General features: G+C 35.8%; 1 protein-coding gene across 1 annotated transcript; it reads right to left on the reverse strand.

Moving 5' to 3' along the window:
• Positions 1-916: 916 nt before the first annotated feature.
• Positions 917-2,528, reverse strand: LOC108822384 (NAD(P)H dehydrogenase (quinone) FQR1). The gene is made up of 4 exons (XM_018595442.2): positions 2,373-2,528; positions 1,944-2,037; positions 1,451-1,713; positions 917-1,372 (listed from the first exon to the last, which is right to left on the reverse strand). The coding sequence occupies exons 1-4, from the start codon at positions 2,393-2,395 to the stop codon at positions 1,135-1,137; spliced, it is 618 nt and encodes a 205-aa protein (XP_018450944.1). The 5' UTR covers positions 2,396-2,528; the 3' UTR covers positions 917-1,134.
• Between the last annotated feature and the right edge of the window lie 1,257 nt (positions 2,529-3,785).

Raw genomic sequence — 3,785 nt, forward strand, 5'->3', positions numbered from 1 at the left:
TGAGGGGTTGAAAGATGATTGTCATAAACATTCATTGAAACCATGAGCTAAATACTTTCTTGTAACTTTTTGATTTTCTAATACATTTTCCTGGATTTTAAAACTCATCTTGAATTATTTCTGCAATTCAAATTTAATACTAGAAAAAATATAGGAATTAGAAAGTAAACAAGAAAAGAGAAAAGAAAAATCTGTTTATTTGAGAAACCTAGAACTTTGGATAACTACTTTTGAAAAGAACTACATGCTCTAGGCTACTTTACTGAGGGTTGTCAGTCACCTAGCCTGACGTTCGCAGAAGCTACATGATAGGTTGGTTTAGGAAATAGGGGTAATTCGGGGATGATTTTTCAGGGAAAATGAGAAGGTTAGATTCTTAATATTGGTGTCAAATGGGTGTACGTGAGCCAATTATCTCTTGTATAAATATACATCTTTAGGTTTAATGCAATAACAGAAGTCATCATCATCTCTTTTGTCTCACTTCGCCGTTGACAGAGTTAAGATTTGCTCGTTATCTGTTCCTTTTCAGTTTACGTCTCTCTATCACTTTACAATGAATAACGGAGCCATGAGAGAGAGGAACACAAGCAAAGAAACCAAGAAGAACGATGACGTGAGGAACAAGCCACCACAAGAAGTAGGAACCGAGTTTGAGCATTTAGACGCAATCTACGGATTCAACTGGGATTTCAAAAACCTAGAAGAAGCCCTAGAGGAAGGAGGGTTTCTCCACGGGAAGAAAGTCTACGTGTTCGGTTTTGCAGAGCCACAACACTTCCTTGACGACGACAAGGAACAAGAACATTTCATCCACGTCCCAACGGTTGTGGTCATAGACTCGACCATCGAGCCATCCAACAAGGTAGCAATCGCGTCGATACAAAGCGCAAAGGAAGAGACCATAACGATGAAGGAGATGAGAATGGGTTGGTTTCCTTACATTCCTTTACGAGAAAGAGACAAACAAGTCGAGAGAACAAGCATAAATCATTACATATCTTAATACGTAAAAGCAAGACAAGAATGATTGTTTGTGAAACAATACCATGTTTTTGATAATCAAAACCCGAAATAAAATATATGATTGTTTTTTTCTTATTGATATATTTTTTTCAAAGGGCCGGGCTGTCTCTAAGCAGAAGAAGATCCCTTGAGCTTCTTGGTGATGGTTGCAATGTACTTGCCTTGGTGAAACGCTTGGGCTAGCTCAAGCTCAGTTGGCTGCCTTGAACCATCTCCAGCGAATGTTCCAGCTCCATAGGGGCTACCACCTTTCACATTCTCCATCTCGAACATCCCAGCACCAAATGTGTAACCGATGGGGACAAATATCATCCCGTGGTGGACCAGCTGAGTGATCGCCGTCAATCTATACACATCATTACCAAAAAGTTATTAAAAATATAGGCAAAAGAGATGACGGCGTGAAGTTAAGAGAAGTAATTACGCGGTGGTTTCTTGGCCACCGCCTTGAGAGCCAGTGCTGTAGAAGATACCAGCTGGTTTACCAGCGAGTGACTGAGTCCTCCAGAGTCCACCGGTTGCGTCCAAGAAGGCTTTGAACTGGGCAGCCATCATGCCGAACCTCGTCGGGAACCCAAAGACGAAGCCGTCAGCTTCGGTGAGGTCGTTTGGTGTGATGATTGGTGATTCGCTCTTTGGTGGTGCGCTCATCTTAGAGAGTGCTTCTTCTGGAAGCGTCTCTGGTACCTATCAAACAACAATTCATTAAGGTTCACATGGATGTGTTAGGAAAGACTTAATCCTTTCTTCAAGATATACAACACAAACTACTTTTTAGACTCGAACCCCCTAGTGTTAGTGCCACTTATATCATCTCTTAAACATAGTTTCTCACTGTAACATAAAATTACTAACATCTCGTAATTGTGAAAATTGACAAATACAAAAGCCATAATGGAGGAAGGCAAATCTCTCACCTGCCATAGCTTGGCTTCAACACCTTCAACAGAAGCAGCTCCTTTCCTTATCTCTTCAGCTAATTTCTCCACATGACCATACATTGAGTAGTACCTGCACAAATATGTCAACGAGACTTTAAAAAAGTCAAACTTGAGGTCAAACCCAATCATAAACACAAATATTGAATCGTGTTTCGCCAATTTTAAACAATCAATAGGCTTAATTGCAGAAGAGTCTGATGCACAAATCATAAATCAAAAACAAACATCCCTTCCCACCCATGATTATTACAGAACAGGTAAAAGCTATGATACGAAATTAAAAAAAAAAAAAATCAAAATAAACAATAGAAGTCGTATTCTTCGATCAGCATTGAGAATAATCAAAATCAAAATCAAGTCGCTACAGTTAAATGAGAAAGATCGTAATAAGGAGTTTTAACTTACACGATATACACTTTGGTCGCCATCGATATCTGAAGATTCACTTTCTGAATTGTTTTTTTAGATGAGAGATTGATTATAAGTTCAACGAACCGAAGCTGCAGAGAGCGTATTTATAGAGAGGTCCATCAAGATGATCTGAAGTTTTATTCTTTTCTACAAAGTTTCTCTTTCATTCCAACACCCTATATATTTGGTCAAATTAAATCTCACCCCATAGTTTTTCTTACTTTTATATTTAACCACTTTTTAAATAGGTTGATTAACTACTCTCTTCCGTATTTAAAAGATTTATGTTTTATCATTTGGACACACAGGTTTACATATTTCTATTTATTAAATTTTTATTTTGTTTTTAGTTTTATTTGTTTTCAATAAACTCCTATACCATTGATATTTTTAAATATTAAATTTATATTTTACTTCTTTTTTTATAATGTGCATTAATTAAAGTTAAAACATCAAGTTTTAAATATAAAATTTAAATTTAAAACAATCTTAAAATGGAGAAGATATCAATTTGGCTGATATTTTAATTATTTTTGTCTTGATGTATTACTATAAGATTGTTTTAAGTGGGAAAATACTTCTAATTAAATTTATAAGCCAATGAAATGAAATAGATGGAACGTTATACATATATCACTATTTTCGTATTCATATTATCATGTCAATTCGTTTATTATTCTGATTATAGCTAACATGGAAAGAAACAAAACTATTGGGGCAGTTTGAGCTTTGACTGATATTACAGGGGCTACACGGTCAACTCAAAACGCTGTCGTCGTGCCTGGCTTGGTATTGGACGACGGGGAGTGGGGTTGGTGCGGGGAAAATACAACTTTGGTTTTCTTTTTAAAGTTTTAAATGATTAAAAATAACATAATAATGATGATATGTGTTGCTGTCACCTTCATCATCATGATCATGTTTGTTTTCCCTCAAAACTCTGTTTAATTTTAATTATTTAGCATAAGAAAGAGCTTTATGCTTACTTGTTTTCTCTAGAATATGTCTTTTCTAAACATGAATCATATACTACTGTTTTGCTATTCAAACTATATATGATTAGATTACGATTCAATCTTACACAAAATAGTAGCTTGACTAAAACTATTAAAGTTCCCAAACTCAATTGATTTCAGTCCTACTGGTGTCATGAGTGTTTCCATCTAACCATAATTTACAGCTCTAAAGTTCATGTCTTGAGTTACATGTAGTTTTTTGTTTACCATACCAATCACTCAATCCTCATTTGTGTGGCACAAGTAATTTAAACCCATATTTGTTTAGAATCTATTAGTGAGATATATTTGTGGAGAAGGATTGAAATTGAGATAGATGAGCAAGTCAATGAATATGATCCTAGCCCCATGAATACAACCAAGTAGGTGCTAAACTGACCGAGTGTAGGGT

The sequence above is a fragment of the Raphanus sativus genome, chromosome 2 (genome assembly GCF_000801105.2).
Source record: "Raphanus sativus cultivar WK10039 chromosome 2, ASM80110v3, whole genome shotgun sequence".
Classification (NCBI taxonomy): Eukaryota; Viridiplantae; Streptophyta; class Magnoliopsida; order Brassicales; family Brassicaceae; genus Raphanus; species Raphanus sativus.

Coding starts and splice junctions, on each gene's coding strand:
- LOC108822384 (XM_018595442.2), bottom strand. CDS start 2,395: ATGGCGACCAAAGTGTATATCGT. Junction 1,714..1,943: donor TTGAAGCCAAGCTATGGCAG/GTGAGAGATTTG, acceptor GTTGTTTGATAG/GTACCAGAGACGCTTCCAGA. Junction 1,373..1,450: donor GGTGGCCAAGAAACCACCGC/GTAATTACTTCT, acceptor TGATGTGTATAG/ATTGACGGCGATCACTCAGC.